General features: G+C 62.4%; 2 protein-coding genes across 2 annotated transcripts in view; one reads left to right on the top strand and one right to left on the bottom strand.

Annotated features, from left to right (window-relative positions):
• The first annotated feature begins 1183 nt into the window (after positions 1 to 1183).
• On the top strand, positions 1184 to 2303 carry Fam163b (family with sequence similarity 163 member B). The gene is made up of 2 exons (XM_026395602.2): positions 1184 to 1276; positions 1896 to 2303. The coding sequence occupies exons 1-2, from the start codon at positions 1184 to 1186 to the stop codon at positions 2301 to 2303; spliced, it is 501 nt and encodes a 166-aa protein (XP_026251387.2).
• Positions 2304 to 4879: 2576 nt separating this feature from the next.
• Adamtsl2 (ADAMTS like 2) overlaps positions 4880 to 21341 on the bottom strand; it is a 33089-nt gene continuing 16627 nt past the window's right edge. Inside the window, exons 10-19 of the mRNA XM_026395477.2 lie at positions 20427 to 20772; positions 19050 to 19422; positions 14513 to 14610; positions 11759 to 11885; positions 10566 to 10779; positions 10331 to 10486; positions 9533 to 9703; positions 8707 to 8883; positions 6175 to 6319; positions 4880 to 5615 (exon numbers count right to left, since the gene is read on the bottom strand). Of these exons, the coding sequence (XP_026251262.1) occupies positions 5476 to 5615; positions 6175 to 6319; positions 8707 to 8883; positions 9533 to 9703; positions 10331 to 10486; positions 10566 to 10779; positions 11759 to 11885; positions 14513 to 14610; positions 19050 to 19422; positions 20427 to 20772 (1947 nt within the window). The 3' untranslated portion in view covers positions 4880 to 5475. The remainder of the gene's footprint in view (positions 5616 to 6174; positions 6320 to 8706; positions 8884 to 9532; positions 9704 to 10330; positions 10487 to 10565; positions 10780 to 11758; positions 11886 to 14512; positions 14611 to 19049; positions 19423 to 20426; positions 20773 to 21341) is intronic.

Here is a 21341-nt window from a genome sequence, read left to right as displayed (position 1 = left end):
AACTCCAGTCACTCCAGTCACTCCCGCCACCCGGCCCCTGCCAAAAAAAGAAAAAAGACTTGGGAATAGGGGAAGGGGTCTGTTGGCCACTCCGGCCACTACACTGGCTCACGAGAGGCCGTGGAGACAGCCAGAACTCGTGAGGGGGTTGCTGAACGTTCGTGCCCACAACTTGAAAAGTGAGCAGATGCTCATGGGAGGGGGCATGGGCTCCAGGGTCAGTCTGTCCCCCGCGTTCATGTGCTGGGCCATGTCCACGGCAGGGCTCCAGGCAGGAAGTCCCTGAGCCCAAATTCCCACCTCTGACAATGTCCCGAAGAGGGCATTGAGGTAGGTTCTGTGATCCAGGAGCCGCCCTACCCTAAACATCATTAAAAATATTTTTTCTCAGTGTAAACAGCCTAGATATCAAAAAGGAATTGGCTTTCAGTTTTGTAAGATAAAAAAAAAAAAAATCTTAAGAGTGAATCTTCTTGACAGTGCTAGATTGTACAATTAAAAACAGTGGCCAGGCTCAGTGGAACACACCTGTAATCCCAGTGACTGGGGAGGCTGAGGCAGGAGGATCATAAGTTGGAAGTCAGCCTGGGCAACTTAGCAAGACCCTGTCTCAAGAGTTAAATAAATAAATAAATGGGCTGGGGTGTAGCTCAGTGGTAGAGCACCCCTGGATTCAATACCCAGCACCCCCCCAAAAAAATTGAAGATAGTAGATTTTATGTCCGATGTCCAAGCATTCTGTTACTATTGTTATTTAAATGAAAAAGCCTCAGTCATGTTAAACAATGAATTATGATCAGAAATTATGTTGCACCCGAAATTTAATGATTCAGAAAAAGAAGAATGGTCGAGTTAGGTGAGAAGGCAAGAAACAGGTCACAGGACCCGGAGCCCAGCTCACTGCTGAGTGCAAGATCTTGACAGAACTGTGCTAGCAGCTCCCACCTCTTGCAGACGAGAAACAGGCTGGGGTGGGAAGGGAGAGGCCTCAGGGGGCTCGTCTCCTCCCACCTGCCCTGTTCCAACCTGAGCCCTCACCTGCACATGCGTGTCCGGGGGTACCTGCTCCCATTTGGCTGGTTTCTTTCCTTTCTGAAATAGAAGGGTGTCTTCCGCACAGAGGTCTGGGTGACCCCGCGGGGCTGCTGGTGTTTTCACAGGCTGTTGATGGAGAAGAGGGCGGATGACAGCCGGGACTGTGGTCATCACCGGGGGCATCTTGGCGACTGTGATTCTGCTCTGCATCATCGCAGTTCTGTGCTACTGCCGCCTCCAGGTACCCCCCAGGGCAGGGGAGGGCCAGGGCAGGGGAGGCCCAAGAGGCTCCAAGAAGGGACAGCCAGATCTCAGAGGAGGCGCCCAGCAGACAGCACTGGCGAGGACTCCACCTGCCAGGCTCAGGGTCTTTGGCCACCTGCTCACTCACCCAGGGCTCTCGCCAAGGCTCAGAGAGGACAAGGCACTGAGCGGGGGGCACACAGCTGCCCAGGGGGAGGGCAGAGGCAAGAGGGGCCGCCTGCATGCTCCCTGGCCCTCCTGTGCTTTGGTGCCTCCGGAGGCCCTGTGTCCTCCTGAGGTGGGGAGCCTTCTGGGCAGGGTGGGGTGGCCCAGGGCGGTGTCCACAGCTGGACACTGGGGCTGGATGGGGCTTGGACCCCAGCTCTGCAGCCCCCATCCTCCGTCTCCATTGGCAAAGTGAAGATGGGGGATTTCTGGACAAGGGGAGTGAGCCACTGCATGGTGCTGAGCGCAGCACTGGCCCCAGCAAGACTGGCAGGTGGTCGTGAGCGGGCGGGCTCCCGGCAGGGCTGCCCTGGACCCTGGGGACCCTCTGGCGTGGGCCAACCTGTAGGCACATGTGCGGTGGTGTGCAGCACGGTCACCCTCTCCCACAGTACTACTGCTGTAAGAAGGACGAGTCAGAGGAGGACGAGGAGGAGCCGGACTTCGCCGTGCACTCGCACCTGCCCCCCCTGCACTCCAACCGCAACCTCGTGCTGACCAACGGGCCCGCGCTGTACCCGGCCGCCTCCACCTCCTTCCGCCAGAAGTCCCCACAGGCCCGCACACTCTGCCGCAGCTGCTCCCAGTACGAGCCACCAACCTTCTTCCTGCAGGAGCCTGAGGACGAGGACGAGGCTGTGCACAACGGCGGGGGGCGCGTGGCCTATAAGAGCATCAGCCAGGAGGACCTGGAGCTGCCTGCCGGGGGCTTCGGGGGCCTGCAGGCGCTCAACCCCAACCGCCTGTCGGCCATGCGCGAGGCCTTCTCCCGGAGCCGCAGTGTCAGCACGGACGTGTGACGGCTGTCACGTGCCCAGCTCTGCCACACAAGGTCTCCAGGCCACTACAGAATACCCATGGCATGTCCCCAGGGCCCCAGGCCCAAGCCCGGGCTCAGCCCAGCCTTCCTCACATCCCTGTCCTCAGGGGTCCCCAGGCATGAGGAGCCCCAAGCCCTCTGCCGGGATGAGGCTCAGTGACCCCCAGTGTGGCCGCTTCAGGTAGAGGCCCGATGCCAGGGCAGGTGGGGATGGCAGAGCAAGGCAGGGCCTGGCTTTTGGGCACAGGGCCAGGCTCCTACCTCCAGGAGGTGCGGGACGGTGGCCATGGTTCCAACCCCAACTCAGCTCCCTGGCTGTGTGGCCTGGCCATGCCATGCCCTCCGGGGGCCCTGGTCTTCCTGCCTGTGCCAGGAAGGGGTGGCCTCTGTGATGCCAGGGGCCCCGCAGCACAGGCCTCCCGGGGACAACAGGGACTCCACGCCCCCTGAACTCGGGTCCCCTTCTTCCCCCCCTCTCCCTCTCCTTCTGCCCCCACCCCCTACAGGCACCTGCCTGGCAGACGGACAGAAGGGAGAGTTCAGGGCAGCAAGGTTCTTGGCGTACTTGGCCCCTGGTCTGCTTCTGGTGAAGAGGGAGGCAGAGGGAGAGGGGACACTGCACAGCTGGTCCCCAGCCTAGGCCAGGCCAGCAAGCAGACACCTGGGGGGTAGGGAGGTGGGCAGAGCCGTGGCCCAGGGTTCAAAGGTCCCCCGACTCACCAGGAGTCCTGGGTGGCCTTCCCACCCATGGGCCTCAGTCTCCCCCTCTGCCTGAGGAAGGCTGGCCTCAGAGGAGCAGGAGCCACCATGTCCAGGGAGATCCCCCCCCCTTCCACCTTCTTCCCCCCAAGCCCAGTCCCTGCTGGTGCCCCATGGGTCCAGCCAGCCAGAGCTCACTGCTCCTGAGTGGGAGCACGTGCCCCTCCAAGCTCCAACCAGGCCTTTTGCCCCCTCTCTAGCCCTCTCTATCCCTGGAGGAGACGGTGCCCAGTGGCCGCCAGGGCTGCCCCACACCCACGCCACTGCCATCCAAGCACAGCTGTCCTGCCAGGAGGACAGCAGGACCCAAGAGCCCCTTCCCTCTGGGAGCCTCCCCCTCCCCAGGTCCTACCCTGGAGCCATGGGTGGGTGGGCGCTCAGCACAGGCACCTCCCAAAAGATAAGCCTTCAAGGGCCTGGGCCGCCCCGAGCCAGGCCCGAGCAGGACCTTGGCCCTCTTACTCCAGCGCCCGTGAGTTTCCAGAGACGGGGCAGTTGGTGGAGACCCTGGGCCTGGGCGCCAAGTTTCCCTCCTCTTCTTCCTCCCTCCTGCCTCCTCCGTGGTGGGGTTCACCCGGGGCCTGTGCAGTCAGCTCCCCACACCCCCAGAGCCTGCATCCCCTCCCACCCTGTCCTGCATCCTGTGGAGTCGCCGGGCATCAGCTGGGGTGGGGCGGAGGGCACTCCCCAGCCCTCCCACGTCCCTCCCTTCTCCCTGGCCTCTTCCCTCTGGTGTAGTTCATAGATCTCCTTGAAACCAGCACCACCCCTCCCAGCCCCCTCCATGCCGCCATGACGGGGCCTGCTGGCGGAGCCCTGGGCTCCGTGGGACAGCGAAGCCAATAAACCTTGTCTCGCAGCCGCTGCTCCGTGTCTTCCGTGCGCCTGGGCTCCTGCAGTGCAGCCCCCTCCTGGAGCTGCCCAGTGTCAGACAGTCACCTTTCTGATCTGGCTGGTGGGGTCCAGGGCCTGGGACTGGGAGTGGCTTTCTGGGAGGACTTGCCACAACAAGTCGCTGTGTTTTTTAGTTCCCTAGAGGTGAGTGGATCTTCTGAGATTGGGAACCACCACTGTAGTGCTGAACTTCTAGAAAGTTTGTGGGTAACGGGCTGTGTTACCTGGGACAACAGGCTGACCATCTCTGGGCCTGCTTTAGCATCAATGCAATGGGGACCTTAGAACTTTCCTGCCGGAGCCCAACAGCTGCTCTGGATGGTAGCCCTCCGATGCCCATGGGTGCAGGCACACACAGGGGCAAGAGTGCACGGGCTGATTGCTGCCTCGGTTCCCTCAAAGCCCCAAGTCCCTCAGAAACTGTTCTGGTGAAACGAGGCACTGAGGTGGCCCCTGCTCTGGGTTCCAGCTGGAGACAGTCCATCCCCAAATTGCAGGGGACTGACCAGCAACTGTGGGCCTCCCTGCTACCTGGGCTCCAAGGAGACACTGCCCGTGGCCACCTGGGCCCTGAGAACATGGTGCCAAACACACCTGCAGGTGGTGCCCTGGTCCTTAGCTGGGGCTCGGGCTTCCATGAGGGGACACACACTTGTTGACAGCAGGCTTGAAGTTCTGGCCAGTTCTGAAGCCAGCACTGAGCCCCGACATCCCTCCCTGGGCCCCCTGTTCCCTTTGTGCTTCCTGACTGCTTGCTGCACCTGACTACTGCAGCCACCTGACCGCACACCCTCTGCTGAGCCAGAATCCCTGCATGGCTCACCCTGGCTCTCAGCCCCTGTGCCCGCCAGCCTTCCTGCCAGAAGTAACTGAGATCGCGAAATGCCACCATAAATACGGCCACTTTATTAACATACGCCGATGAGTACTGACAAGGATACAGGACACCTGGCTGTCCGTGCCCAGTGCACCAAGAGAAAGGGCCTCTTCTGGGGCATAAAGTGCATGCCCCTCTGAGCACAGCTCCTGCAGGGCAGGTGGAGCCAATACTAGGTTGTGGGATGGGGTCCCCTGGAAGGAGCATGCCTCAGTACCTCCAGGGACTGATGGTCTGTGTCCCTTGGCTGCCCTGGCAAGTCACCTTGGAATGGCTGCACCTCTGCAGAGCAGAACCTGGGCCAAGGGCAGGTCTCACCTCCATGCTGGGCTTTGGACTCTGGGCCCCATGTTTCTGGGGCTGCTGGGGGTGGAGGTGGCAGCCACCAACACAGGACCCTCTGGCTCCAGGTATAGTCACCACAGCCGGGGCAGCTCTGGGGAGGGGTTGGTGGGTGCTGGAGGCTGTCCCAGGGCTGGGCAGAGCAGCGATCCACAGGCCAGAGGAGTCTGCTGAGGATCAGCCGAGATTCCGCCTTAGGCCTTCACACCCAGGGGCCTACAGGACGAGTGTCCAGGGAGGGGCCCCAGAGCCACATAAGCTCAGGGCTGGCTCCCGAGTCTCAAGGGGCTGCAGGGCCAGGCCTGGGAGTGGGGGTCCGGCAGGAGCGGCAGCAGGCCTTGCTGTAGTACCAGTGGCCGCAGAGGTTCACCCTGATGGCCAGAGCGCAGTTGGTGCCCGGCTGGTCCTGGCAGCTGTCATCTGGGGAGGTGATGGGGCAGGGTGATGGGGCAGGGTGTTGGGAGGAGGCCAAGAGGCAAAAATGCAGCCCCCCCCCCCACAGTCTTTTCTCAGGGGCAAGGGCTTTGCCCTCTGGGCAATAGGAACCTGTGGTTTCAGCCATGGTGGATGTCCCCTGCAGGTCTCTGCCACCTCTTTCCCACCCCACACCCTCCCAGCCAGTCCTGGAGCCACCAAGGGGCTTGATCTGTCACTGGGAGAGGTGACACCTCAAGGGCCAGGATTTGAGGAAGACACTGTTCCCTGGACACCTGAACATCCCCTGGAGCCCACAGTTGCCCCCTCCCCACTTGAGATGCCAAAGCAGAATCGCCACCTGCCTCTGTCGCTGCCATCCCAGAGCCCTTGTCCACCTGCCAGGACCCAACCAGAGGCCCTGCCTGGCCCCTCCTCCCCACAGCCAGGGCAGCACCAGAATCCTGGTCCAGGGGCTCCGGGTGCCCTCCCACCTGCTTGTCCCGCAGGCCCTGGCTCTGGCCACAGCCCCCTGGGAAGCCCTGCCCTCGGGTGCCCCTCTCACCTGGGGGCTCTGTGGGGCAGGGCTGAAGGTCACAGGCTTGCCTGCCCACGGGCTTCACCAGCGGGTCACATCCGCGGACGATGTCGGTCCCCTGGTAGCACTTCACGTCCCGCATCCTCACGCCCACCCCGCAGGTCTTGGTGCACTGACATGGGAGAGACCAATGGCGTGGCAGAGCCTCTCCCACCCCACCCGCTGCCCACACGGGGCACAGGGAGCTCCTTGGAGCCTAGACCCTGCGGCCGGGCTGAGTGGGAGGTGAGGAGACTCACCCCAGCTCCGCCATTTCCCCAGGCACCGTGTGGGTGGCCCTGGGTCGGCCCTTCCCCTTTGGCGGGTGCCTGCTGTCCTGGGCCTCTAACACAGACAACTTACTATGGCCAATCCAACGTGTCTTTGAAGCTACTGCCCCCACGCTGGATCCCTGTCCAGATGTCCCCTGGGTACGCTAAGCTACCCAGAACACCAGGGTCATCTGCTGACCCCGATTACCCTGCCATCCTCCTGCCATGCTCCTACAGGCTGACCACACCCTGGTGTGGGTGACCCTACACCACCCAGGCAAGCCTGGGACCTGGGCCTGGGCTCCCTGCAGTGGGTGGGCGCCTCCGCCCTGCCCTCCCTCCAGTTTTCTTTCCAAAGACACAGAGAGACGGGGAGGACTTGGCAGGAGGCTGCCCGCCGGCTGCCCACCCGGCCTGGGGACTGGCTCAGCTGGAGGTGAGAGACACGGCTGGCTTGGCATCACGGCCAGAGGACAATCTGCCTTTGGCGGGCACCCAGGGAAGCCTGTGGACGTGCCCCGGGAGACGGGTGGGCTGCCGGCGCAGGCCCCCGGTCCCTGGGGAGAGGGTGGGATGGGGCAGCTGAGGAACAAACCCTAAAGCGGTGCCTGGCATGGTGGGCAGGCAGCCGCTGGGACAGGACAGGCCACACACCCACGGCCATCTGCACCAGCCCCCTCGCCCCGCCCCGGCCTTGGGGAACAGGGAGGCCCTGCTCCCTCCTAGCCCACCAGCCAGCAACGCCTGCTAGGCACCTGCCCCTAGAGGCCCATGGTCCTCCCAGAATTCATCTGTCTGCATGGCTCCCTGGGACCCCAGCCCCAAAAGGCCTCCCTTGCCCCTCCCCTCCTCCTCCCTCCCGGGCCTGGCCGGGACCCTGCATCTCCTCAGCCCTCTGCCTCCTCCCGGAAGCCCCAGCCCTGCCTCAGTCTCTCCCCTCTTGCTGGGGGTCTTTCATGGGCAATAGGAGCATGTGGTGGGGGAAGCAGAGGATTCGTGCAAGGCAGGGTCTGTGTGAGGTCCTCCCGCCTGCGTGGGGTTGGGGGTCCCAGCCCCGTGCTCCGAGGAGTGGCTGCACTCATGGGAACCCACATCCAGACCCCTGCCACCCACTGGTCCCAGTGGCCCAGACCAGGGCGGCCTCCGTGTTGGTGTCTGGGACATACTATGAAACTCTCAGGGAAGGTCCTGAGCTCCAAGTCCCCTCGGATGCCTCTTTACTGTCCCTAAGCTCTCAGAGTTGGCCCGAGTGGAAACTAAGGCCACAGGCAGCGCTGGACCCTGCCCAGTGATTCTCAAAGCTGGCTCTGGGCCTCCCTGTGTGCCCCTCTGGGAGCCTGTGGCCTCACTGCAGGCGCTAGGGACACAGCGCCTGCGGACTTCCGTGTGAGTTAATGAGAGTGGACGGACGTCTGGACAAGGCTGGCTGTGGTGTAAGAAAGACTCGGAGGGCTGGCAAGGCCTGGGCTCTGGGCCCTCCAGCAGCCTCCCGGGAGGATGCGGGACAGCGGACGTGCACTTGCCCTGCCTCACCCACCAGGGACAGCTGCTGCCCCAGCTAAACCAGGGTGCTTGACCCCGAGGGGGTTCCTCTTCTGGGAGACGGGATGGGCTGGTTTGGGGACTCCTTCCCTTTGCAAATTCTCCACACCCCCTGGGTTGGACCCAGGGCTCCCATGTTCCATAGGGCCCCCCAATAACTGTGGGACCCTCGGGAAGCTGGACAGCTCACTGAACTCCTAATTCTCCCTCTGAGAAATGGAAAGGAGCCCTCCTCAGGGGGGGTCTGGGAGGGAGGAGACCTCAGGCTGCCCTGGGGACCCCGCGGGGAGGGCACTGCCAGTCCAGCACCCTCTGGCATGGAGTTCTGGGGACCAAGGAGTCCACAGAATCATGCAAGGGCCAGGCTTGACACTGGGGCCAGGAGAGACACTGCCCTGCCCTGTGGGCATAGTGTCTGCCATCTAGCTGTACCCCCAAGTCCCACCATCCTGCCTTGCTGCGTCTCACCCTGGGGTCTGTCAGGCCCACATGCTGACGCAGTCACCACTTCAAGGCCACAGTTAAGTCTGGAAAACAACCAGGCCCCTGAGGCCCTGGACAAGTGCTGCAGGGCCAGCAGGGGCAAGATCAGGGCAGGCTTCCTGGAGGGGGCAGCCCTCCACCCACTGATCTAGTGCACTGAGAGGCTTACCCAGGACAAAACCCTTAGGGACCTCTGCGGCAGGAGCGGACCGCAGGCTCTCACCTCTGACCAGGGGCTGGTGTACCACTTGAAGCAAGGCCTCTCAAAGCAGGTGCTCTCCTCAGGGGGCTTCCTGGCCAGCCCGCACTCGGGGCCGCTACGCGTCTGCGGCTTCCCATTGGCCAGCTCCATGCAGAGGACCAGCCGCCTCTTCACACCACGCCCACAGGTGGTGTTGCACTGAGGGCCAGAGGGACAGGTCAGCGGCCAGGGGCCAGTAGCACCAGGACAATCCACCCAGCAACTTCCAGGGAAAGCAGTCTGGTCAAGAGCCTTGGGCTGAGAATATCTGGATCGATAGGCAAATTGGCCAGAACGCTGCTCAATAACCATTTGGCCCCAAACAGATTTGATCAAAAGCAATTTCGCCCAAAACCATCTGTTTTGAAACAAATTGGCTAATGGCAATTTGACCAAGGAGGATGTGGCCAAAATCAATTTAGCAGAAAACAACTTGGCCCAAGATTATCTGGTTAATCGTAAGCAGCCGAAGCAAGTGATTGAGAGCAATGCAGGGTGACTGGTCTGAGAGGGTGAGGGTGCCAGGGAGGACGGACGTCAAACCAGAGGGCCCGCGGCACGCGCCCCTGCCCACCAGGAACGCGGGCCCGAGCAGACACCACCGCGCGTGTGCCCACTGCATTCAGGAGAACACTAAGGGTTTTCCTGCCTGTTTGGCTCTTTGTGTTTATAATTAACTTCAGTGAATCACACCTTCACAATTTGCAATTAATTCCTCATTTGGGCCAATCTGTCCTTCCCACCGTTGGGCAAATTCTCTCTGGCCCCACACTCTCCCGAGGAGCCACCCAGGCCCCAGGGCACTCACCCGCTCCCAGTCCTGGGCCAGCCAGTGTGCCGGGCAGTTCTTGTCCCCACAGGGGTGGATGGCCAGGGGCTTGGTCTCCATCTGGCACTGAGACTCAGGGACCACCCGTCCGTCACTGGTCTTGCAGTACACGTGCCTGATTGTGCGGCCCTGCCCACAGCTTCCACTACACTGCGGGAGGGGACAGCAGGGACAGAGTTAGAGGGGTACTCCACAAGCCCCCCACCCACGCGTCCAAGGGAGAATAACAGTTCCCAGGGCAGCATGGGGAAGCAGTTGCCCTGGTAACCAGTTTTTAAATAACATTTTCTGTTCTAATTACAGAAGTAACATGTTCAATGCAAAACACACAGAGAAAAGCACAGCTCAAAAGGTCACGTGTGCCCCTCCCACCAGAAGTGACCCTGGCCATCATGTGAGCAGCTCTGTTCCAACAGAGAGAAGACAGATGGAGAGAGAGAGAGAGAGAGAGAGAGAGAAATGGGCACAGAGACTGAGGGAGAGAAAACGGACATGTATGTGAACACAGACAGGCAGAGAAGCAGAGACAGACTGAGAGACAGAGACAGAGAGAAACACACAGAGACGGGGAGAGGCAGAGGGAGGCAGAAACAGAGAAAAGGGAGAAGGAGGCGGAGACAGGGAGAGGAGGTGGACACTGGCACATGGAGCAGGGAGCATGCTCATGGCACGCGTTTTGGTCCCTTGTGATGGACATCTTCACTCCAGGAAAATGGGAAACTCGGGCGAGGCAGAGTAGTGCCCTCCGGCTCCTCTCTGCCCCGGCCCTTCCCTCACCGGTCCCCAGTCCGAGACAGTCCACTGGCGGTCGCAGGGGGGCCCCGTGCAGTTCTTCTCCCCCACGGGCCGAGTGCTGGGGTCACACAGCTTCTCGTCCTCGGAGCAGCGGATGTCTCTGGTCACCACGCTGCGCTCCCCACACTTGGCCGTGCACTGCGGGGAAGCCAGGGTGAGGGGTGGAGGGGACACGGGCCGCCTCGCCCTGCCACGCGGTTCCTGGACTCTCGCTCACCTCGGACCACTCGGACATCTCCCACTGTGGCCCGCAGGCCGGGTTGCGGCACGTCTTGCGCTCCTCGGGCCGCACGGCCTCCGCGGCCTCGCACAGGTCGCTGTACACGGAGCTGTCGAAGCCGGGGGACAGCATCTTCCAGCAGCGCACGATGCGGAACTGGTAGCCCTCACCACAGGTGCGCGAGCACTCACTCCAGCTGCTGGTCTCCCACCTGGCTCGGAGGGAGGGCGGCAGGGGCCAGCCTCAGCCCTGCCCTGCAGCCCCGCCCTCCCCTCCCGCTCCACCCCGGGGAGGCTGAGGCCAGTCACAGCCCAGCCAGACAGAAGGCAATGGAGCTGTGGCCATGGCGAAGGGGTCCTCAGGAGGCCTGTGGGGTGCTGCAGGATCCACCTGCAGGGCCCAGCCACCTCCTCTGCCCTCACCTGCAGGCCTGCAGCCTGGTTCCCTTGCCCTCTCTGCTCCCGACGCCCTCCCCGCCTGCTGTACCTGGAGCCCTAAGACCCCACACTGCTGGGTGGCACAGGTGGGTGGCACAGGTGGCCCCTGGGTACTCTGGTTCTCCACAAGCAAAGGTGGAAATGAGCAGAAGGAGGCCCAGCCAGTGTGAGGAGCAGACCCCTCCTCTCCTCCCACCTGAGCTGGGGTCCTCGGGAAGGTTAGAATAAGAGGTTCAAATCCTGCGGGGCTGAGGGGACAGGCCCACTCTGGGACAGTCGGGGTCTTCACCCTTCCCAGGAAGGAACAAATGCCCAGGAGAGAGCAGGCCAGAAGAGTGTGGCCTCCCAGGGGTGACCGCTCAGCACCTTGGCTCTCACACTGGTTGTCACCAGGGGAGGGTGTGCTTAGGGCTCCGTCTCTGTATCCACAAGGCAGGACAGGAGGCCTGGGGCTGGAAAGACAGCCTCTGCCCGCATCTCGGGGACAGCCGGTTGTTATTTTGGGAATAATCTTTTTGGCTTATAGACTCCTAGCTGTTCCCAGTAGGCCTGGGGGCAAAGACACCCGGCCACAGCAGCACAGAGGAGCATCCTCAGCCTCCGGCAGAGAGCAGCCCTCGCTCTGCCCCTCCTGCAGGGCCCTGGGGCCCCAGCCCACTGCCCTCCACCCCACAGGGTCCCGCTGCTGCTCTGGGCAGAGGCAGGTAGGGCTGCAGTGCGTGGCGCACACGTGCTCTGGGCCCCCGCAGGCACCTGGGCTGGCACTCCCTCCCCGCGCAGAACTCGTGGACAGGCTCGGGTCGGGTCAGGGCGTCGCAGTAGCTGTCGTCCACCTCCACCCCGTCGTAGCGGACGCACATGGCGTAAGTCGACATGACCCCTGTCGGGCAGGGAAAGGGACTGAGGGCAGGTGGTGGGCAGAGGGCCTGGGAGCCCCCTGGGTTGGGGACCAGGAGAGTTCCCAGCTCGCGGCACCATTGAGAGTTCCAGGGCAGGCTGGGGGCCAGGTGCCCCTCCCTGCCCAGGGCCAGGGCCCCCTCTTCTCCTCGTCCCTCCACAGCCCCACCCCATCTAGCCAGGTGATGGCTCACCTGTGGAGAACCCTGCCTCTGAGCAAACTCAGGTCACCCTCACAGCCACACAGCTGGCCTCTCGGCTGGCCCTCCTGCTTTAACCCCGCGGGCAGACCACAGCGTGGAACCTGGCCTTCAGGTCCTCTCCAGGGCCTTGGGGTGAGAGCAGACGCCCAGTCCTTAGCAAAGGTGCTCTCGAGCTGTCTTTAATCATCACTCTTCATGGAGATCTTTCTGGGTCCCCCCATGGGGACGTAGGGAAAGGGCCACCTTCACCTCATGGTGTCCAGACCCCCTCCACTGCCTTCTTCTCGTCTTCCTGCCCACCCTGGCACAAGGCCCAAGCTCCCTCAACGGGGTAGCCCCTGCCAAGGAGCCAGGGAGAGTCAGGGAGAAGGTGGAGTGGGGCGGGGTCTGCTGGGGCAGAGAGGCAGCCCTCCTGGAGCCAGTCCCCAGGCAGAGGAGCCCAGCCCCGGCGCCCCTTCCCACTTCCTCCCCTTCATCCCTGGGGAATTTTCTGGACACCTCTTCATGACACCAGTCCCAGGAGCAAAGCTCCTCCAGGCTCTGCCACAGGCTCGCCCTTAAACTCCATGTGGGCTAGGAGCCCAGCGCCGGAGCAGACAGGATGGGCCACCATCCCCAGCACACTTTGGCCTGGGGTGGGAGCCGGCTCTGCACCATGACCTGCCACGGGACACTTGCCGACCTCTATGCCACGCGCGGCCGGCCCACCCCTGGACGCCCCAGCCTGGGTTTCCAGCACAGCTCAGCTGTGAGCATCAGAGGCCAGCACAGGAGAGTGGAGGGCCTGCAGCATAGGGGGTGGAGACCCAGGCAGGGAGCCACTCACAGAGGGCACCCCAGCTCTGTCGAGTCCGCCCAGTGCCATGGGCCCAGCTAGGAGCCTCCCGCAGTGACAGGGAACTGGCTGTCTCTGTCCACTGCTGGATGGCCTCCGATGCACAGGTATACACAGAGCTCATCCCTCCCCCAGAGCCAGACCTGCCCTGACAGTCTCCTGGGTCCTGCTTTGCGTCTTGAGCTACACGGAACAGGTCCAATCCCCCTCCCTGGTCCCTCTTTGGGTGTTGAGGGATGGTGGTGTCATGTTCTCCCTGGGGACATTGTCCATCCAGGACTGTCCAGCAGGACTCTTGCTACATAGACCATCTTGTCCTCATGACATGTCACAATGTCACATCTCCAGACAGTGATGTGTCCAGATGCTTCCCAACATCTCCCCAGCCCCAGCACCCCTGGAGTCCTGAGGCAGGGGGCCAGGAGGAGGAGCCTAGAACACCCAGCTTCTGGGTGCTGCCGGAACACCCCCTCTGGCCCAGCTCCCTCAGGCCGCCCTGAGGAGGGCAGTCCTGTGACTCACTGCTGAGACCAGGGGACCCACTGCTGTGGGGCTCACTCGATGCCACAGCCTCAGGTCAGACAGATGGCAGTGATGGCCACAACCAGCAAGGGCTCCTGTGGGTGGGCTGTGCCCACGATGGATGGGTCGCACCGTATTTCCCAGTGGTGCCCACAGCCACTTGTGAAATAAAGCACACATCTCATTTCCGGCCACAGAAGAGGAAGCGATGTGGTCAGCCAACAACGGGTTCAAATTTGCTGTGCCACACTCCACCAGAATGCCAGGCGCAGGGGGCCCCCGCGTGCAGGAGGGGCACAAGGGAGGCAGGGTCAGCGTGGGCAGAACCAAGGGTGTGGTCCACTACAACTTCCTACTCGAGGGCTGTCTCCTGAAATGCTACCAGGGCAGCAGGGACACAGCCAGACCCAGACTGCCTGATGTCCTCTCTGGCCAGGGAGTGTGGGCACCCAAAGCCTTGGCTAGCTGGGGGTGCTGGGTAAACCAGGAGCATCACGCCTCTGAGAGGCCACAGAGTGTCCTCTAAATCAAGACTCGACATCACAAGCCTAGATACAGTCGTCCCCAGCTGGCCCTTGCTCTCTACCACCTTCCCCCTCCCTCCAGTGCCCTGTGTCCCACTGTAACCCTTAGCATCCCCGGGTAGGGAAGGAGCAGGCCACAGGGCAGCTCTGGCCAGCGTCTCAGTGTGGAGGTGGCTGCCACACCTCCTGACAGGCGTGGCTTCAGATCCCCCTTAACGCTTTCTAATTGGAGTGTCCTACCAGGTGACCCCAGGGGGAGGGTCTCTCTACCCTGGCCCCTCCCCGCTGAGAGGTCCTGGACTCTGACCCGCCCCTCAGTAGTGGACCGCAGGGTCTGTCTTGCCCTTCCCCATCTGCCATAAGCAAAAGCAAAACCCTGGGCCCGGAGGCCACCTCTGATTGTCTGAGAAGGGACACAGTACTGGCAGCCGTGGGGAGGGGGCCCAGGGCCAGCAGCCCATGGGAACTAGGACGCTCTACTGGACACCCCAGGACCCAGCTCCCGAGGCCCGACAGCTCCCAGTACCTGTGGTGCAGGTGGCACTGCAGGGCTCGTGGGAGGAGAGCTTCCAGCGGTACATGTCAGCCGGACTCACGCCTTGCTTGCGCGCCTTGGGCCTGGTCCTGAAATAAGGGCAGGCAGGGACGTGAGGATGCTGGACGCCCTGCACCTCTTTTCCTGGGAGGTGCATTGTCCCTCACAACGTCCCTGCTCTGGGCCCAGGAGAGATCCCCACCCGTGAGGGCCAGGCCCCCTCTTCCTAGAACAGAATGGGTGAAGCCCCTGGGGGGGATACTTCAGGAGTGGACAATGCTGGCCTCTGTCCCTCTGAGTACCTCTTCTGAGCAGGCGGAAGGGACCCCTGAAGTCCTCCAGCAGTGCTGGAGGGACGGAAACAGCGCCTCCCGCAAGCACCTCACTGTACTTGCTCAGGACAGCCAGAGGATTCCCTCTTCCCACCCCAGGGGGCCTTAGGTCCTGAGAACGTTCCAGAATTCTCTCCTTACTGCTCCCTCAGCTGGGATTCTGAGTGTAGGGGAGCACCAGCCATTCAGCCTCCAATTATCAAATACTCCAATTATCAAAATTCAAAGTCTGCTGCGCCCGGGGGAGTGGTACATCCCGTGTTGGGGGTGGGGTGTCTGGGACGGCGGCACAGACCTGCTAACGGGAAGAGGCACGCTGGGTCCCCGCCAGCCACCAGCTACAGTTCTTGGCCGGAACTCAGGGGCCGAAGCCAACTATTGTTAGGAGTTGGCTTCCCCAAGCGTCGGTGCACCCGGCGTCGGCCTCGGCCCCCACTCTGCAGGCTCAGCAGGGGAGGGGGGTCGAGGCGGCTCCCTCAGCCCGGGATGTCTGCTGGAAGACATGCCACCCGAGCTGGAGGGCAGCCCAAGGAGTCCTGCAGCCCCAGGGCCAGGGGAGGTAGGGTGGGCCCAGCCGGCAGCAGCTCACCCAGGCCTCACTTCCCCTCGTGGACACGGCTGCAGGCCCAATCCACTTCCCTCGGGCCCGGCTGGGCTGGCTAAAGAGGATCTGGCTAACACCCTCCACGAGGCTTAAACTGGGGCCACTTCTTTCCGGGTCCATGGTCACCCTGGTGGTCAGGCCGAGTGTTATGGGCATCGCGTTCTGAGGGCTGGCTGGTTGATTCTGGGACGAGACAGGCGTGGCTGCACGGAGCCTGCTAGCCGAGGCTGTGAGGAGCTCTTCTGCTTTGCTTGGGTTAGTTCACGCTCCCCAGGAGGACCCCGGCTCCAGCGGAGCTTTGGGGTGAACATCGCCTGGACAGGCATGGCACTGAGAACCCAGGAAACGGTCTACCAGGGTGAGCTCTATGATGTGGCTCCAAGAGGGCCCCAGGAGGAGCAGGCCAGGCAGTGAGGCCAGGGCCTCCCCGGGCTCCAGCCTCCAGTCTGTTCAGCCTTGCCCAGGGTCCAGAAGAAGGGAGCCTCTCCCCTCCCTCTTCTTACAAAGTAGAGGAAACTTTAAAAGGGGAAGGGATGTCTAAGACCCCAAAACCTCAGAACAAGGGACCAGCGGGATCTGCTCAGAGCTGCTCGCAGAGGGCGATCCTCCCAGGAAAGGGGAACCCGGGTACACCGGTCCCTGATGCTGGGTTCAGGACACTTGGAGCCGCTCTGGTGGGTCCCCCACCCTGCTTTCAACAGTTTTCAGCTCTGCCCAAGAACAAAAGGAGATGAGAAGATGCAGTCCCTGCCCCAGCCCCTCCTGGGGGAGCCTGCCATCTCTGTCCAATCACACGAGCTGCAGTCAGCGCACAGTGTGACTCACACCTGACTCAAGAGACAGCCACAGGTTCAAAATAACCCTCTGGATTGGAAGTCGCAAAGGTACTCGTGGAGAGCTGCCCACACACCACTCTAGCCAGCACGTGCAGGCGTGGGCCAGAGCATATGCCGCTCTGGAACCAACCCTGCATATATTGGCACAACAGGGCGACACCTAACAGGTTCCCTTATGGGAAGCAGCACCAAGAAGCAAGCACCCCGGAAGTCACTGAGCCGCCCACCTCCCTCCCTCCGTCCCGAAGGGGGTGCTGCCCCTCTCCCGAGAGGGGCTCCTGGCAGCCCGCCTGGCAGGACACGGGCTCCTACCGCATGTGTTTATAAATAAGCCAGAAGTTTCTCTCTTCCTTTCTCCCCCAGGCTTCAGAGAGGGAGGCGTGTGCCTCTGTGGCACCGAGGCTTCTTCCCCAGGCGGGTCTGGTGACAGGCCCTCCCTTGATTGTCTGAGGCATTTCTGAGAAGATGAAAATAGCCCTTCCTTTCCCGGCTGCCCTTTGATCTCCTGAGCAGACACCACTTCCTGTGTTTGCACAACCCGCCTAGACGGGCTATTTTGGCCTGGTAGTTTCCCCCATGGCCTCCCTGGCCCTTTATCTCCCCAGACCATCTTTGGTCCCCACCGGTAGCATCCTTTGATGGCAGCCCAGTCGGGGGAGCGGTCACATCTCACTGACTGGGCCTTCTGAGTGCTGACAACCTATTTTATCAACAGGCGCCGGAATCCACTCCTCCCGAGAGCGAGCGGCTGAGGGGTTGGTGAGACTCACAGGCAGCCGCAGAGGATCTCTGAGATGTTAAGGCTTCAGAAGCTGGGCTGGGAGCGGCCTGGGAGAACTGCCTGCCGCCGCAGGGACCCCTGACCAGCCCCTCAGAGAGAGTGGGAAACTGAGGTCCAGGGCAGGGCAGGGACGCGTCCAGCTCCCATGGCCTGCTCTGCCCCTCTGTCTGTGCCACACGGCGCCTGCATTTCCTGAGATTTCCTGAGGCGTAAGCCAAATTAAAGAGAGGGTCTCTGTGCCATCCTGATAAACCTGCACAGAGGGCTTGGGCACCAGACAGCTGGCCACCTTCACAGTCCTGAGCCATACATCTTGGAGGTCCCTCCACCTTGGAGGCTCCATTCATTACCAGTAACCTCTCTGTACCCAGCCCTTGCTGTGCTTCACCGCAGAAACGCCGTCATCACTGCGCGCTCTGGGAGGGGAGGGGGCCCGGCCCGAGACAGGGCTGGCAGTGCGGAGGGACTGGCCGGGTCACACGGGCAGGTGCCTTCCGACTCTGGTTGGACTCAGATCCTGTACCCCCAAGGCAAAATCTATCACTCCCTATCGATCACCAGGTCCTGCCGAGTGGGCAGAGGCCCAGGCCCCGGAAACTGTGAGGGTGCAGGGTCAGGGTGAGCAGGCAGCCCTGTGTGGCCGGGTGGGAGGAGGGGCAAGAGCAGGCCCCACACCAAAAAAAGGAACCCCCCAGAGTCCACCCGCCATGCCCAGGGTGTCTCAGTTTGAGGAAACAACACCCAGAGCCACTGGCTCCTGGGAGGCTCCTTCTACCACCCTGCAGATGGGTGAGGAGTCGCTCAAACCCCATCACCCAAAAGTGACCCCAAATCTCCCACAAACCCAGTTCCCCAGTTTCAAGGACCCTGACCTCAGCACCACAGGACCTGTGGGCAGGGCTCTGAAGTTGGGGTCTGGGTGGGCCACCAGAAAACAAAATGAAAGCCAGCGGCTCGGCCGACATCCCGTCCCTGCGGCCCCAGGCTGCTGTGCCTGGCTCCGGAGGCTGACACCAGCCCCACTGCCCACCGGGGGTTCTGGGAAGCCCTGCACCTGGAGGGTGGCCACTGCGGTCCAGAGGCTTGTCACCAGGGTCTGTCCTTAGCACTGACTGCAGAGCTGGGCCACCTGCTCCCGTCAACTCTGACACAGAGAGACTCCATTCTCAAGGCCCTCCAGGCCCAGCCCTGATGTCCAGGAGTCCCCAGCCCTGACTGTCCAGGTGTCCCTAGCCCTGACTGCTCAGGAGTCCCCAGCCCTGACTGCTCTAGTGTCCCTGGCCATGGATGCCCACTGTCCCCACCTGTGGCTGCCCAGGCATCCCCAGCCTTGACTTCCCAGGTGTCCCCAGCCGTGGCTGGACTCTGGGCCAGGCCCATGGCAGCTGCAGCTCCAGCCCATCCTAATCCCTGATTCCAGGTCTGCCCCTTGGTTGAGGAGCCCCTGGGCCCCCCGCCTTCTCTCTGGCTGCGGTGGAGGTTGAGCGGAGGCTCCGTGTTCGGGGCGGCCTGAACCCTGCTCGTGTCTGACAGCCTGTGTTCCGTGACTGTCCAGACCCCAGGCGCTCAGAGTGAAGGTGTCACTGCCCTCTCCGAGCCCCAGGAGCCTCAGGCTAAGGGTGGTGTGGCCACTGCATATTCCCCTGTGCATGGACACTGGGCCCCTTCGCCGGCTCAGGGGCGGGCTCAGGACTGCCAGCCTCCTTCCCCCAGCGTCAGTGGCGTGGATGGGAGTCAAGGCTGGGAACACCTGGGCAGCCATTGCCAGGGACACCTGACCCAGGGCCCTAACTTTAGGGGAGGACACGCAGCCCAGGCCTCTGAGCTCATGCTGAGATCCACAGGGTGGCCTTCCAGGACCTGGGGAAGGGGTGCTCTCTCCCACTTACCCTCCACGTCACCAGCCCTTGGGTCAGCCCCCTGTGGAGACTCCACCCCAGAGGGCCCTGGACAGGGCAAGGGACATGCCTCCTACCTAGCCTTGTGGGTCCTGTTCCCGGCCACGGCGGGGAGGCTGGCGCTGGCGTTGGGGAACGGGGCCTCCGAGGAGGTGTTGGAGAGCCTGTCACTGCTCAGCTCCAAGTAGGACCCATTGACCAGGAAGGGAGCAGCCCCCTCGTTCTCCTCATAGTCCACATAGAGGCTGTCAGCAGCGGGGCTCCGAGGGCCGCCCTGGGCAAAGATGCTGTTCATGGTCTCGTTGAGGGCGAACTCCTTAGAGTCAGAGCCTGTGCCCAGGAGCTGGTCGGAGATGGCATTGGCAGAGAGGAACTCCCGGGGGGTAAAATGGGTGTCCACCTCTTGGTCATTGTTGTCCCCCAAGAGAGCTGTCCCTGTGGCGTTATGGTCTGAAGAGAGAGAGACAGGCGGTCTATGACTTTAATCCTGACTGCCAGGCCATCCCTATAAATCCTACACATCGGACGACTTATGTCAGAGAGGCCCAGGGAGGGGGCTAGGACTTGCCCAGAAGGCCAAGATCATCTCTCCAGAGAGGCCTCCACAGTGGGCTGGAGAGGGTTCCTCAAGGTCCAGCCCATCTGGACCCTCAGCATGTGATTTGGCTTGGAAAGAGTGTCCTTGTTGGTGTAAGGGTCCCCTTTGAAGTCATTTGGGGTGGGCCCTCGCCACACAGAGACACAGAGATCCCCAGGAGATGGCCGAGTAAAAACCCAGGCAGAGGGGAGAGAGGGCTGCAGCCCCAGGCGAGAAGTGCCCGCCAGCCACGGCTGCAGCCCACGGGATGTGCACAGATGAGCCCAGAGCTCGCCTCGTGAGCCGCGAGGCAGGCTGGCCGAGCCTGACTCCCAACTCCTGCAGGGTGGGTGGGTGCCGGACCGGGCCAGGGCACTTCTTCTCCCTGAGCCTCAGTGTCCTCCTCTGTCAGACCCTCATGACCATGGACCTACAGCCAGCATCTGTGGTCCCACATCCTGAGATTCAATAAACCATGGATCAAAACTCCTGGGGAGGACACGGCTTCTGCACTGAAGAGGGATGAACGCTTTCTTGGCAGAGTGGCCCCTGCTGACATGGCGCGTGCACCGTCTCACCCGGAGCACCCACAGCACTCCCAGTGCACGCGCAGGCCCTGTGCAAATGCCACGCGATTCTGTGTGAAGGACTAAAGGATCTGGGAATCTGAGAGCCTGCCCAGTCGTTCCTCCCAAGGAAACGAAGAACGTGCTACTCGAAGAACATGCGGGAGCAGGTCAGGGAGAGTCTTTAGCACTGGGCCGGCCCAGAGAGGGTGTGTGAGCACCCTGGCTCTCCTCAGCAGGCCTCACAGGGGTGAAGGGCCCTGACCCAGAGACTGTCCCCAGGGACCCCGACCCACATTCTCCCTTGTTACCTTGGAAGCCCTTGCTCCTCGGGGGCCCCTCGCAGGCCCCGCCGCTGGCCGGCTCGCACACCTCGTTGGTCTCCTGGCCCCTGCGCAGGCCCAGCTCCACCTCTGGGCCCGTGGCACTGAACAGCCGGTTGTCCAGGCCCAGCCGCTCCGAGGAGGCCTGGCCGTAGAGTGAGCCGTTGTGTCGCATGAAGCCCAGCAGCCCGGCGCCCAGCTCCTGGCTCTCCGCGCTGGCCGAGGCGGGCTCGGGGAAGCTGAAGTAGAGGGGCCGCTGCAGGCTGTGCGCATGCGGCTGCAGCAACGTGTACTCGAAGGTGATGGAGGGGCTCTTGCCGTTCTGATTCCACACCTGGGAAAGGAGAAGCGGACCCAGCTCCTTCTCTGCCCCCCAGCCCTTCGCCATACACCCTTCAGGACCCAGTTGCCCTGCCCCCTGCTGAGTCCCACCCAGGGAATCGAGGTTGACCCAAGAATGCTGCCTTCCCCAAGGCCCGGGGGCAGCACTGTCCAAGGACCATGAACAGGGCACACCAAGGCAGGGGCATGGGGTGCTGTCCACCTTGGTGATGGGCAATGTCCATGTCTAGAATCTTTAGGTATTGAAGCCAACTACAGCCCAACCTGCACTTTATCGCCACCATGGAACAGAGATCCCGAGCAGTACTCCCAAGGGCCTTCTCCCCAGGGCCCCCGGAGCAGGCCCATGGAGGATGCAAAGACCCAGTCTCTCCCCAATTTGGGACAGCCTTGGGGGGCCAGAGGAGCGCAGAGCTCCCTGCAGGCAGGTGAGACCTCCGTGGAGACTGGAGGCAGCTCCACCTCCCCCACCAGGGGCTCCTGCAGCCCCTCCCCAGGAGGGTCTCCACAGCCTCTGTCCACAGGCTCCTCCCTAAACCCAGGAGTGGTCCTTGGAAATGG

The sequence above is a fragment of the Urocitellus parryii genome, chromosome 4 (assembly GCF_045843805.1).
Source record: "Urocitellus parryii isolate mUroPar1 chromosome 4, mUroPar1.hap1, whole genome shotgun sequence".
NCBI lineage: Eukaryota > Metazoa > Chordata > Mammalia > Rodentia > Sciuridae > Urocitellus > Urocitellus parryii.
The sequence above is the reverse complement of the archived record's forward strand: the minus strand, read 5'-3'. Positions and strand labels throughout refer to the sequence as shown.